We start from the raw sequence: 13,914 nt of genomic DNA, 5'->3' as shown, positions 1-13,914 counted from the left end.
AACATAGAGAACCCAGAATATCTGTTCAGTATGCCCATGTCAATAAATTTGGTCTGATCTAACATTCTGTTCCTTCTAACTTGACTCAATACCCTCAGCATCCATTTCCATACATATTGCCCGGTTTCTGTCTATATAAATTGGAAACACCATACATATATTTTGATGTAAATGCTGCTAATTTCTAGGTCACAATTTACACCTCACACTGGATTCTGCTGGGGCTTGATTCTGATCATAGGTCTGGAAACAAGAGAGGTGGTTGGGAGATCCCACTCTAGTGCAGCCGATTAATAATCCACCTGCAGTGGCTTGGGTCACTGCAGAGGTGCAGGTTAGATCCCTGGCCTGGTGCAGTGGGTTAAAGAATCTGGAGTTGCTACAGCTGCAGCGTAGGTCACATCTGCAGCCTGGATATTTCAGTCTCTGGCCTGGGAATTTTCATATGCCCAGGGAAGCCATTAAAAAAAAAGAGAGAGAGAGAGAGAGGTAGTTGGGACAGTGGGACAGGGTCCTTAGGAGGGGCAAAAGTACCTTCCAGGATGCTGTCTTAGATGAGGCCCTGATTTATTCTTCAGGTAAAGAGAGACTAACCTCATTAGACAAGGGAGGAAAGGCTATTACTGCTGGCAAAGACTGCAGTATGAGGTCCTCAGCCTTAGCTTCATTGAAATCCCCATATATCCCTCATCCCAATTTTCAGGCTCTTGCTTCTTCCCACTCATATCCTAATTTTAACAGAAGAGACTCTATAAGATTGGGAATTCAATTTGCATTGTAATATTACCCCCATATAATTACACTTTGATTTAGTTTTGAGAAATCCCATCTCTGGGGCAATAGGAGGTAAAAGTTTTCTTTCACTGTGGTTAAAGAAGCTTTCTAGTTCTTCATCTAATCCTTGAGCTTGGAATTAATTAATTAATTAATTTATTTATTTATTGTCTTTTTTTGGCCACACCCATGGCATATAGAGGTTCCCAGGCTAGGGGTCAAATCGGAGCTGTAGCCGCTGGCCTATGCCCCAGCAACGCCAGAATTGAGCTGTGTCTGTGACCTACACCACAGCTCATGGCAACGCCAGATCCTTGACCTGCTGAGCAAGGCTAGGGATTGAATCCGCAACCTCATTGTTCCTAGATGGATTCATTTCCACTGCTCCATGTCAGGAACTTCTTGATCTTGGAATTTAAAGGTCTCAATTTAATTTTTTCTTTCCTCCAGAAATTCACATTTTGGGCCCCACCCCAGACTACGGACTCAGAGACTGAGGCAGTGGGTGAGGCCCAGCAGACTGTAGTTTAACAGATGCTCCGTGGGATTCTTATGTCCCTTCAACTTTGAGAACCACTGAAGGGGAACAACACCTTCAGAATTCTCAGAGAAAATGGTTTGTAACTGAGAATTCTAAACCAAGGCAATTAATTCAGACAAAATAAAGACTTGTTCAAGCATTCAGGGACTGAAAATTTACCTGCTTTCTCTTCCTTCAAAAGCAGTTGGTTCCTGGAGAAGGAGGAAGTACTTGAAGGAAGAAATGAAGTAGAAGACAAAGGACATAGGAAATATGGAAACCGAGAGCTGAAGCAGAAAGGAGGATTTCCAATATGGTAGTAAAGGGGCCGTTCCCACTGGCTTCTGTATGACAGACCCAGTATCACATCAGGGAGGGACATGAGGCCAAAGGAATGACTCCACGATAAAAATGTAGTTGATAAATCTGACCTTCCAAAATATAATACTTCTAGGTATAAAATCTTCTTGGTAGAGCAGGTTAAAAAAAAAAAGTTGATAGTTACTTAAAAAATTGAAAATAAAAAGGAAGTAAATTATTCTAGGAAATCCAAAATTGATATAAGAAAGGAAAACATTCTTTTGGCTTATCAGTAAATATACTATCTGCATAAATACATTGACATAAACACTAACTTCTACTGTAATTCAACATTTTCAAATAAAGATTTAGTTGTATAAAGAGGTAAGTTGGGAGACGCTATGGCGGCTGAACCCTTACCTATTCTAATAGGAAATCAGAAGTTAATTTTTTTGTTGTTGTTGTTTTCTTGTCTTTCCCAGGCTATTATGGGTTGAATTGGAGCTTGTAGCTGCCGGCCTATGCTAGAGGCACAGCAATGCTGGATCCCAGCCACATTTGCAACCTACACCACAGCTCACAGCAATGCCAGATCCTTAACCCACTGAGCAAGGCCAGGCATCGAACCCGCAGCCTCATGGTTCCTAGTTGGATTCATTTCCATTGCACTACGATGGGAACTCCAAATCAGAAGTTAATTTAAATATGTAATACTGACAAATCAAAAAGTAGCAATTTATTTACCCTATTTAGTTATATAAAGAGTAAGTACTTTAGAAAAAAACCTTTAATATAGTTAAAAATGACTACCTCTAAAAACAAATGGAATGGTGAAGGGTAGTTCAGGATTTGACTGTTATTTTAAAACTCATTTGGTGATTTTTTTTTTCAAAAAATTATGTGCATATAACAAATGTTAAAATGAGTAAAGAAATTTTTTGATCTGGCAGAAGATAATGCAAGTAAATTTAAGTTACGACATGGGTACTGGGCTGTGTGCAAAGCATAGTAGTCCCAGAGGATGATGGGATTTATAAAATTAATCTCTGCCTTCTAGGAGAATATACTGTTTTCAGAGAATGAAATAAATATCTAAAGCGCTGGAATAGCGGATAACACTAAAAGACAAAGACCAAGAGAATACTATAAGCTCCACTGCCCATTCCAGCCTCTGAAACCCCAGTAGTTGTGACATTCTGGCATACCCCAAACATCAAACACTTACTTTTATCATTAATCTGATTGTCCCAATGTTGTTTTTGTAGATGCTGTAAGATGAGAGAAAGAATCATAAATTCAATCACTTTGCCATATGTAAGTTTTACATGTGCACATCCATGTGAGGTATGTGTATATAAGTATATATGTATGAATATATACACATATATACACTTTCATGTGTAATTTTAATTTTTCCTTACTTGGAACATGTAGTAAGAGTTTCCGACAAATGGCAAATAAAGACTAGCCTAGATTAAACATTAGTACCATTAAGCAAATACCAAGTTAATTTTCCACTCTTCTCATGTTGCTACTGTCCCTTTTCCTCTGGAAATACAAATTTTATTTTTCTGTTTTGGCCGCCCCTTGGTTTATGGAGCCAGGGATCAGATCCAAGCCACAGTTGCATCCTATGCCACAGCTGCAGCAATGCCAGAGCCTTTAACCCACTCTGCCAGGCTGGAGATTGAACCTATGTTCTGGTGCTGAAGAGACACTGCCCATCCCATTGCACCACACTGGGAACTCCTGGAAATACAAATTTTAACTATATAGCGTTTATTTGGTCTTCTATAAAATTCAAAGAAACTTGAGGTCACTTTGGTATTTGATGAGAAGCCCCAAGAGGAAAGAATCTTTCAACATAGTTACAAGGAGCATTCAGAAGCCCTGCTTTGGTTATTACACTTCGCAGTGAGAAAAGGAAGGCCAGAGGATGTTTACATCCTGGTAGCCAGGAGTACAATGAATGGAGAGCATGCATAGATAGGTACAGCGGCAAAAGGAATTGCTAAGTTCATGTGTGCTATGTTTCCTGATTTTAGAAATTCAAGTTCTTTTCTTTGATGTGTGCCTTTAAAATTGTTTTTGTCTAATTTTTCATAGACTGTATATTTGGGAAATTCGCCATTAATATTTAATGGGCACTAGAAAGCTGATTGGAAGCTCCGTGTGTGGGAGTTGGGCTTGATAGTGGATGGGCTTCACTATACAGGGTGACTGGCCATGAAGCTGGCATTTTTCTTGGCACATCATCAAATGTTAGTATCTAGAATTTTTTTCTCCTAGGCCTTGTTAGTTATTGGAAACGACGAGCCCTTCAGTACTGCATGTAGCATATGCCTGGCTGCTGGCCATTTAGGAACAGGGTGGCGAAGAGGGCTGGGTTCTCATGCTGAGTGTGTAGACATTCACCCAGTCCTGCTGTGTTCAGCCTTGCACTGATATGCTGTAAGGTTTGGTGCTTATCAGGTTCAGTTGTGCCAGGGACTTGGGCTACTGGCATGGGGGTGTGTGCTTTCATGTGGTTACCCAAGCCTGGAGTGGGGTTCCAGTGGCTCTGTGTATAGATTTTTCAGTCAGTTTTCCAGTTTTCAGCCCCATCCACACTTGTTCTTCTAATTCCTAATCCAGAGCTTCTCTGGGGACCTGCAGAGTGTGTCAGCTTCTTCTGAGCATGTTTCTCTGAAAGTATTGAGGATAAAAAAATTCTCTGTTCTGCTCTGTTCAGTTGCTATACCACCATTTGCCTTTTGCCTTAAAACATTTATTTTAAAACCTCTTATCTATTGATGTATCTTTCTTTCATACCTTTTGTCCTTTTGGGTTGTACATTTTGTTAAAAAAAAATCATTTCAGCGTACTTTTGAGAGACAGAGTCGATGGTCTGTTTGTCCTGTTTAACAGGAAATCCTGGAAACATTTGTTTATCACTTTCTCTCCAGTGCCTGACACATAGTAGGCTCTGAAATAAATATTTGAAGTTTGAATATCTGAGTGAATTGAGTTAGAAGTTTTTATAATAATGGTAGAAAATATTGTGAATGTATATGTACATATAACAACCTAAAAGGCATCTTTAAATTATGGTTTTGTTTTGGCTCCATTTGATCTTTTGTTTTTGCATTTCTCAACATGGTCAAGAAAACTAAATGCTTTTTTTGGGGGGCTGCACTCAGCATATGGAAGCTTCAGGGTGAGGGATTGAACACGCAGTGACAACACCAGATCCTTAATCCGCTGCACCACCAGGGAACTTCTAAACCCGGATATTTACTTGGTATAACTGTTTACTTTGGCTAAAGACATGCATTTGCCTAAGATGTACACTTATTTTTCTCTAGATTAGAATCATATTGAAGCTGATTTATGTAGTGAGCACATTCTTTATTCTTATTTGTATGTATATCTAAGTAGTTATAGAGACATATGATGATCATGATGTAAAGCTACCACTGCCCCTTTTCCCATTGTTTTTTTGTGGTTAATAAAGTTTGAGAGTCACTAGCTTAGTGGGGCATCTTATCCAGGTATATTTTGCTTCAAAGACCATATATGATAATGGATAATACCCTGTAGAGACAAAGAAATTAAGCTATAAAAGTAGAATTATATAGTAAAATTAGTATTTTGAACAAACAGATGAGTGTTCTCCTTATTTATAAAGGTAGCCCTGCACAACCAAGAGGAGGTTATAGAGAGATGTGAGTATGGTAGACAGTCCATGATTTGGCTACAGTTCTGGATCTTGGGTCTCGTAAATGGGATACTTCTATCCTCTCTACTACGGGATGTGAAGAAGTGAACTTTTGACATTTTTCCCTAAAATCAAGGGTTGATTATAAGTTCAAATAATAAGAAAATTACAGCATTGTTTTAAATTTCTGTGCAGCCCTCACCCTCAATCTTTGGGATTTATTAAAGGAATCTACTCAGAAATCCAAAAAGAGTTCTTTCTAATTATAGAGACTAAAGTTACTTCTCCAATAAAGAAGGAAGAAGCCACATCAAAAAAGAGGGTTAGGAACATAGATTAAGAAAGTCCCTTATGGAAAACAAGGGTAATGAAAATTGTTAAGAAGTTGAGCGTAAGGATAAGAGAAAAGTGATAAGAAACTTTTTGGAACAAGGTATTGAAATATCTTTGTAAGTTTTCTAGAATGCATTTTTCACACCTGAATATTTTTCTAGTCATCTTCTTTAGCGTCCCCATCTTTATAACTTGGTTGACGTCTTCTGTCAAGTTGTTGACATACAGTGAGGTCTGTTTTAGGGAGAAGAAATTGAGAAGATAGAAGTACTTGAATCGGAAAACAGGGATGGAAATGGGTGTACATGGGAAAGAAGAGAGAACATGAGCAACAAAGAAAGTTTCAGAAACAGAAAAGAGGTCTTGAAAATATGACCAAGACGTCCTCCAGATAATTTTTCTTCTTTACTTGAATAACTTTGACAGTAGTGTTGTGGTGGGATTTCTGGGAAGAAACACAAAAATAATAGAAAGCCAGGAAACTGTTTCAGACCCTTCCTTGAAAATACCTAGTGCCTACTTGTGAGGACATTAAAGCAAAAGTGTGTGATTATCATATGTTAAATAGGAAACTGATTTCCAGGTTCTTTGCCAACTAGTTTTGTGCTAATGTGAAAATGGATTATGAACTTGTACCAAAGATCTATCAAGAAAAGTATTAGTACTCTCAGGAGACCCAGAATTGCCAAAGCAATCCCGAGGAACAAAAACCAAGCAGGAAGCATAACTCTCCCAGACTTAAGGCAATATTACGAAGCCACAGTCATCAAGACAGTGTGGTACTGGTACCAAAACAGACAGACAGACAGACCAATGGAACAGAATAGAGAACCCAGAAATAAACCCTGACACCTATGGTCAACTAATCTTTGACAAAGGAGGCAAGAACATAAAATGGGAAAAACACAGTCTTTTCAGCAAGCATTGCTGGGAAACCTGGACAACTACATGCAAATCAATGAAACTAGAACACACCCTCATACTATGCACAAAAATAGACTCAAAATGGCTTAAAGACCCAAATACAAGACAAGACAAGATCAAACTCCTGGAAGAGAACATAGGCAAAATATTCTGTGACATCAATCTTACAAATGTTTTCTCAGGTTGGTCTCCCAAGGCAACAGAAATAAAAGCAAAAATAAACCAATGGGACCTAATCAAACTGACAAGCTTTTGCACAGCAAAGGAAACCCAAAAGAAAACAAAAAGACAACTTACAGAATGGGAGAAAATAGTTTCAAATGATGCAGTGGACAAGGACTTAATCTCTAGAATATACAAACAACTTATACAACTCAACAGCAAAAAAGCCAACAACCCAATGAAAAATAGGGCAAAAGACCTTAATAGACATTTTTCCAAGAAAGATATTTAGATGGCCAACAAGCACATGAAAAAGTTATTTTCTCTGATTATTAGAGAAATGAAAATCAAAACTACCATGAGATACCACCTCACACCAGTCAGAATGGCCATCCTTAATAAGTCCACAAATAACAAATGCTGGAGGGGGTGTGGAGAAATGGGAACCCTCCTGCACTGTTGGTGGGAATGGAAGCTGGTACAACCACTATGGAAACCAGTATGAAGGTACCTTAGAAATCTATACATAGAAATACCATATGACTCAGCAATCCCACTCTTGGGTATATATCCAGACAAAACTTTCCTTAAAAAAAACACATGCACCCACGTGTTCATTGCAGCACTATTCACAATAGCCAAGACGTGGAAACAACCCAAATGTCCATCAACAGGTAATTGGATTAGGAAGATGTGGTATATTTACAAAATGGAATACTACTCAGCCATAAAAAAGAACGACACAATGCCGTTTGCAGCAACATGGATGGAACTAGAGACTGTCATCCTGAGTGAAGTAAGTCAGAAAGAGACAGACAAATACCATATGCTATCATTTATATCTGGAATCTAATATACAGCACAGATGAACCTTTCTACAGAAAAGAAAATCATGGACTTGGAGAATAAACTTGTGGTTGCCAAGGGTTAGGGGAGGGAGTGTGGTGGATTGGGAGCTTGGGGCTAATAAATGTAGACTATTGCCTTTGGAATGGATTAGCAATGAGATCCTGCTGTGTAGCAATGAGATCCTGCTTTGTAGCACTGAGAACTATGTCTAGTTACTTAATGATGGAGCATGATAATGGGAGAAGAAATATCAATACATGTATGTGTAACTGGGTCACCATGCTGTACAGCAGAAAAAAAATTGTATTGGGTAAATAACAGTTAAAAAAAAATCTGTGTTAATAGTGACAGTGGAAAGGCTATGCTGTTCCTGGAAATTTAAAAGAAAAATTAACCATAAGGTTATAATTTTTGCCTTTGAGGCAGTAATACATTTTTATTCTTTTTACCTTCACTTTATATATGAATATCATGAAGTGTCCATTATGGTTGACTAAAAATAAAACATAGAACAACATCTTAGTGCTGACTTACATGTTTTTAAAGGATTTAAAAAAAAAGCAAAACTGGTCCTTTGTGATGAAAGGTAAGAAGTCCGATGTTATTTAGAAAACTCATTCCGCTTACTGTTTGTGTTTTGGACTTGTTTTCAGGCAGAAGGACACGTGTGGAAGATGGAACTCTTTGTCCGTTTTCCAGAGTGTGTGTCCAAGCCCGTCAGTGACACGTGATATTGCTGCTCTGTGCTGAAATGCTCGAAGAACACCTCCATCTCTGCTGGCGCCTTCCATCCTGCTGAAACCATGGTCTTCTCTGCAGTGTTGACTGCGTCCCATAGTGGGGCATCCAACACAACATTCGTAGTTTATGAAAACACCTACATGAATATTACGGTCCCACCACCATTCCAGCATCCTGGCATTGGTCCACTGCTGAGATACAGTTTTGAAACCATGGCCCCCACTGGAATGAGTTCCTTGACAGTGAATAGCACCGCTGTGCCCCCAACACCAGCAGTCTTTAAGAGTCTAAATTTGCCTCTCCAGATCATCCTTTCTGCTCTAATGATATTTATTCTGTTTGTGTCTTTTCTTGGGAACTTGGTTGTTTGCCTCATGGTTTACCAAAAAGCTGCCATGCGATCTGCCATTAACATCCTCCTGGCCAGCCTGGCTTTTGCAGACATGTTGCTTGCAGTGCTAAACATGCCCTTTGCCTTGGTTACTATCCTTACTACCAGATGGATTTTTGGCAGATTCTTTTGTAGGGTGTCTGCTATGTTTTTCTGGATGTTTGTGATAGAGGGAGTAGCCATCCTGCTTATCATTAGCATTGATAGGTTTCTTATTATAGTCCAGAGGCAGGATAAGCTAAATCCATACAGGGCTAAGGTTCTCATCGCAGTTTCTTGGGTATTTTCCTTTTGTGTAGCTTTTCCTTTGGCAGTAGGAAACCCTGACCTGCAGATACCTTCCCGCGCCCCCCAGTGCGTGTTTGGGTACACAACCGACCCGGGTTACCAGGCTTATGTAATTTTGATTTCTCTCATTTCTTTTTTCCTACCCTTCCTGGTGATACTGTACTCCTTTATGGGCATACTCAATACTCTTCGGCACAATGCCTTGAGGATCCATAGTTACCCTGAAGGCATATGCCTCAGCCAGGCCAGCAAACTGGGTCTCATGAGTCTCCAGAGGCCCTTCCAGATGAGCATTGACATGGGCTTTAAAACGCGTGCCTTCACAACCATTTTGATTCTCTTTGCTGTCTTCATTGTCTGCTGGGCCCCATTTACCACGTACAGCCTTGTGGCCACGTTCAGCAAGCACTTTTACTATCAGCACAACTTTTTTGAGATTAGCACCTGGCTACTCTGGCTCTGCTACCTCAAGTCTGCATTGAACCCGCTGATTTACTACTGGAGGATTAAGAAATTCCACGATGCCTGCCTGGACATGATGCCCAAGTCCTTCAAGTTTTTGCCGCGGCTCCCTGGTCACACAAGGCGACGGATACGCCCCAGTGCTGTCTATGTGTGTGGGGAACATCGGACGGTGGTGTGAATAGTGGAATTGCCTGACATTTGGGGTGATGGTGGTTCTTTATCTGACTTTGAATTTTCTTTCTCATGGCTTCTCCACTTAAACTATGTTGATTTTCATAGAGCGTGTGTGTGTGTGTGTGTGTGTGTGTGTGTGTGTGTGCCCACACATATGTGCGTGTGCATGCATGTGCAGTGTAAAGAAAGAATGGTGATTAGTTACATACTGTTACCAAGGATATTCAAGGGGGAAGTGATCACAAGTGTTACCTCCAGGGTTCAAGAGAAATCCTTGATTTATGATGAGGTGATGGTTTTCTGTTCCTTTGATTTTGTTTTTATAGCAGGAATCAGGATTGTGCTTTATTGAGCCTGCAGTTACATTGGATTGTAGGTATTTTGTATGCTGCTAAGATATACTTAGTTGAGTTTATTGGTTCTTTTTTTTTTTCTGGAAGACACTGCTGCTTTTTGCCATCACATTGGAGCCAAAAACCACATACATTTCAGTAGATAAATATTTAGTTTTATTAAAGAAAAATAATCCAAAGGGGTTAGTGACATTTTAAAGATCATTAATATTTACTTTGGTGCACTTTAAGAAATAATGTAAAAACATTCAATTTTGTTTTTCAGAATTGTTTTTATACATGACATGTTGTGCTTTAGAAACATTGTATTATTTCTAGTAAGATAGTTTTTTTCAATGTTTTATCTGCATGTGCGGTTTTAAAGGAGAGAACATAAAAATGTGGAACTTTTCCTAAGCACTGTAGTGAATCTTTAAACCAGTAAGGCAAAGCTGAGGAGATGGAGCACCCTTGCAAGTTTAAATGGGATGCAGAGAGGCTGCGGCTGGTGTGGGCTGTAGTGATTCCTTTTACTCAAGGATTCTTTCTCTGAGTCCACTAGGGAGAAGGAGAACCAGTTATTAGACCTTACCATATGCCAGGCACTGTGCATCATTTTATCCTCACAGCACCCTGTGAAGCAGGTATTATTTCTTCCTTTTTTACAGGTGAAGAAGGCAAATCTCAGAGAGACTAAAACTCCACCTAAGTAGAGTTAGTGGTAGAGCTGAAATCTAAAAATCTGTCAGAGTCCTGAGACTAGTTCCACAGTACCACACAGACACCTCATTCAGGTTTGGATGTTTCACAGTCAAGAGGGAACTATATGTATCCTTTCTTTTTTTTTTTTTTTTAGACTAAAAATTTCTTTTTAAAAGGAGTGTCATTTTTTGTATTACCAAAAGAAGTGTCAAACTATTGCAGAAAATCTGAAAAATAAAAAAGAAGTCACTCATAACCACCTTTCAAAAGTGGAACTTAAAATCCTAGATCAGTAAGGTTATAAGGAAATAAGTGATGTTTTTGGTGTGCAAAACAAGTGACCATCATTGGGAGGTTCAGTACAGCTCTATATAAGCCTTTGCCTTCTAGGTTTGGATGTTGCCAGTTGTCTAGCTATATTTCCCAGTGTTCTCAGTAGAACAGCATTTTTGATCAAGTGCTTGGCTGGAGCAGAGCTGGTGTTTATGAACATGCTTAGAGATGTGTCTCTTATGAAGAGGTGAAGATACAGCTCTGCACCTAGAGCGAGTTTTCATTTAAGGCAAGTCTGGAGTTTCAGATTCTTTTTCTCTCGATGAAGATCTGCCCCTTCTCCAGCTCAGGTGCATCCAGGGCCCTTGGTGAACTTCTCTTATCAACCCCTGGAACACTTTATAAAACAGCCCACAGGGATGGGGCTTCAGACTGAGGCCATAAGTGCTGGAAGTGTAGCCCTTTGACTACATCATAGGCTTTATAAATAGGCTCATTAACCATGAACACTTCTTGGATTTATAGCATCTTTTCAGAGTTTTAGTGCTTTGTGACCAGTGGGAAAAGAGCCTTGGTTTTTTCAGTTATACAACCAGAGTTGAACTTAGATGAATCTTTAAGGTCTTATCCAGCTCTAATGTGATAATAGAGATTGTTAAAGAGCCCAGTTGATGTCAGCATCAATATTTGGTCTCCAGTATTATTTCTTTACATTTTACTTCATTAGATGTTTCTTAACCTTGAATGTCTGAAGAGCACATGGCACCATATCAGAAATTAGGACTTTGGAAGATGGGCGTTATCATGAGAGACCTGGGAAATCCTGCTCTTGAGGCAATTGCCGTGGTATTGGAACTCATTTTCCAGTTAACTTCTCTTAATGGGATTATTCATATTATGATGATGGACATGTTGCTTTGGGATCATCTTCTGATGATAGTCACCTACCTCTTTGGTTTCTAATGTATATTATTCACAGGTAAAATTGCTTTTCTCCATAGGGATCTTAGAGAACATAAACACTGTAGTAGATAGTAGTAGTACATTGAAGTGTATCATGAGATATAAACTAGATTTCAAGCAGATATTAGTAAGTATATTTGAAATTAGACTTTCTCTGAGGAAAGTCAACATGATCTGTTCTTATCTTATCTATTTGCAGTAGGTCTTGAGATTCCTTTTATGGTTGGAGTTGAAACTGAGCTTTGTTTTCTTTGTCTGATTTTTTATGAACAATCCTTAGGTACTTTCATGCTCCCTGGTAGGCATTGTGCATCGTTTGGTGAGAGTTCTGCTAAGAGGCTAGGTGTTTGTGAAAGACCATGAGGGGCCTTTGTGAGAAATCACCAACGCTGAACAGCAGTTCTCTTTACACTGGATCATCTCGATCAGAGGATGGTTTACAAACCATTTTGAACATTTTTATTATGTATACATTTTGAAAGCTTTAAAAAAAAAGTACTGTGGTGTACCTTTGAAAAATTTAGGTGCAGAATCATATGTTGCCTATTCTCCTATATTTTCTTGAGGGGAAAAATAATACCACCACTGGTTGTTACTGTTGGCTGACATAATCAGAAATGTTTTTGTTTTTCCTTCTGGCTAACGAGTAAGAAGCATGAAAGAGGAAATAAACTATTTGTGTTCAAAAGAAATCCCCAATAGTCTGGAAAGGTGATCTTCAGACTTTCAAGTGAATTTGTGTTCCAGTGTTCCCAGGTGGGGTTGTAAACAGTACAGACCCCCAGCACCCTGAGAGGGTCTGAGATTGGGGCCAGGAATGCACACTTTTGTTTGGTTCAGAATTCAGCCTGATTCTGATCCACATGGTCTCTGGGCCAAACTTCAAGAAACACTCCTGTGGAAAATACATCCACTTAAATATTGTCTGTTTTATCCAAAAAATATTTGTTTTGTGTTGGAAGTCATTATCTCCGAGTGCATGGATAATCCACATTGAGAGGAAAATCTGTGTATCATTGTGCCTAATTTGCTGCCACTTGTGTTAGTGCTGGATCGAGCCAGTGTCAGCTTCAGTGTCTTTCAACTGACAAAATTTTGGCAAACCAAACAGTAGAGCAAAAAAAAAAAGGTGACTTAATATATGAAAGTCATGACTTTTGGGATTTTGATTCCTCTAATATTTTCTTTTCTCATAGAGAGGTGTCTTTATTGTATGTAACCTCTGGAAGAGTATGAGGGGAATGTAAAGATTCATGTAATTCCTGTTGCCTTGCTTATGCCAGTTGTGTTCGATGGAAGCATGAAGAAAATAAAATAACCATTTTAATCTATGTATTTCAGATGCTGACAAGGATATTTAACTTAATCTTGATCTTTGCTTTTGTTTACATGAAAATATTTATGTATATATCACAGAAAAAAATGTTCACTTGCTTGACATTTGATTCTTCCATAATTTTAAGTTTACAGGACTGTTCAATTCAAATTTATTTTCACAACCACTATCTTCATTGAAAATTCAATTTTTATAATAATAAATGAAGACATCAAAGCACATGTTTGTTATTACAAGTAAATGGTAATACATTTCTTATATATTGGTACTAGTCCTTTGTAATTAAAATTAATTTATTTTACAATAGCACCTAACATGTATAAAAATTACTCTGCATTTGGGTTGTAATATTCAAACATCAAAAAGTATGATTATTTGTGCATATTCTGATTACAACCAGGTAAGAGCTCCCAATAAGATAATGAATAAATGCCTAACATTTCTAAAAGTGGGTTTTTTTTTTTTTTTTAAAGGACTTTCATTTATCTTAGAAATATTTGTCAGGAATAGTACTTTCTGTTAAATTAAAATCTGAGTATAGTTTCAAATCCTACTTCCTTTGGGTTTTTATTTTCTAATTAGGTCTCAAAGCCAGTATATGTATAACAATATTCTAATTTTACTCAGAGGGCTGAAGAAATTTGGCAAAAGACCATTAGTATTAAGAAACAGTTTTGAGAAATTCTGTCT

General features: G+C 38.4%; 1 protein-coding gene across 2 annotated transcripts in view; it reads left to right on the top strand.

Annotated features, from left to right (window-relative positions):
* The window catches only part of GPR63 (G protein-coupled receptor 63), a 63,112-nt gene extending 49,440 nt beyond the window's left edge, over nucleotides 1–13,672 (top strand). For both annotated transcript variants that reach the window (XM_003353265.4, XM_013992707.2), the window contains one exon: nucleotides 8,213–13,672. In XM_003353265.4, the coding sequence (XP_003353313.1) occupies nucleotides 8,363–9,622 (1,260 nt within the window). In that variant the 5' untranslated portion in view covers nucleotides 8,213–8,362 and the 3' untranslated portion in view covers nucleotides 9,623–13,672. The remainder of the gene's footprint in view (nucleotides 1–8,212) is intronic.

The sequence above is a fragment of the Sus scrofa genome, chromosome 1 (assembly GCF_000003025.6).
Source record: "Sus scrofa isolate TJ Tabasco breed Duroc chromosome 1, Sscrofa11.1, whole genome shotgun sequence".
Classification (NCBI taxonomy): domain Eukaryota; kingdom Metazoa; phylum Chordata; class Mammalia; order Artiodactyla; family Suidae; genus Sus; species Sus scrofa.
The sequence above is the reverse complement of the archived record's forward strand: the minus strand, read 5'-3'. Positions and strand labels throughout refer to the sequence as shown.